General features: G+C 27.4%; 1 protein-coding gene across 1 annotated transcript; it reads right to left on the reverse strand.

Annotated features, from left to right (window-relative positions):
• Window positions 1-312: 312 nt before the first annotated feature.
• Window positions 313-953, reverse strand: LOC126910032 (proclotting enzyme-like; the record flags this gene model as incomplete). The annotated part of the gene is made up of 2 exons (XM_050692433.1): window positions 313-714; window positions 793-953. Coding segments are annotated over 2 exons (329 nt in total), but the record flags the coding sequence as incomplete, so codon positions are not given.
• Window positions 954-1,124: the final 171 nt, after the last annotated feature.

Consider the following 1,124-nt stretch of genomic DNA (forward strand, 5'->3'; position numbering starts at 1 on the left):
AAAGCTCATAACTTTTAAACTGGACTTCGCCGACAATTTTTTTTTATATATTCTTAGTCAGTATAAAAAACTGAACCAATTAAAAAAAAAATTTGAAAAAACTTGATGGGGTGGTAAAATGCATTTAAGCCTATTTATTACTAGACTAACCATTATTCGAATGAAAGTAGAACAAAATTAAGCATTTTTATGTTTTTTCATAATTTTTTTAGGTACCGATCGTTTAATTAAAAAGTAATCAAATATATAACGGTATCATTCTAAAACTTAATTTCATGTATACAGCCTTGAATGAAAAATTAATTCATTACACAAAACTTGTACAAATTTTTATCATTTTATTTGTCAATTTATAATTTTTTACAATTATTAATATCTATTTAAATATATCTTCACGCTTTTTTATTTTTTTACTAATTTTTTTAATGTTAAAACTTAAGTTATTTAATTTTTACAGAAATAATTTTTATTATCAAAAATTAAAAGCTATGAACTATTTTATAATATTGGGCAAAATAAAATGTGCACTTTCTTTACTATTATTGCCTAATTAATGTCCTGAGTATTGACAGCAATCCACTTAAGAAAAGAAGTTGTTTTAGCATAAACTCCTGGGAATCCTGGTTGAGCACAATTTATTCCCCATGATACTACTCCAATATTTGTCCACCTTCCATCTGATCTTTGCATTAACAACGGACCACCAGAATCGCCCTATAATTAAAAACAGTAATTAAGAAAAACTGAATAGTGTAAGTAAATGTGGTTTTTCAACCATATTATATCATTTACCAAACACGAATCTTTCCCGCCTTCGTATTCAGCAGCGCATATATTAGTACGAAAAATTGGTTGCGAAAAAGCTAGAACACATTCTTCATGGTCCCAAACTGGAACAGCTACTTCTAAAAGAACGTTACTAATTTCTTCGTCGAACGCAGTTTGGCCCCAACCTAATTAAGTCATAAATGCCTACATAAGTGAAATCAGTATGGAAGTATACTAAATTAAAAAGTATTATTCACTTAATATAAAGACATTGTTCACACCCAAAGAAAAACCTCAATCAATTTTGATAGAGAAATTTTATCAAGGGTTTATGATAATGTTTTATTAATACGAAC

This window comes from Daktulosphaira vitifoliae, unplaced genomic scaffold (assembly GCF_025091365.1).
Source record: "Daktulosphaira vitifoliae isolate Bord-2020 unplaced genomic scaffold, ASM2509136v1 Scaffold_3216, whole genome shotgun sequence".
NCBI classification, from domain to species: Eukaryota; Metazoa; Arthropoda; class Insecta; order Hemiptera; family Phylloxeridae; genus Daktulosphaira; species Daktulosphaira vitifoliae.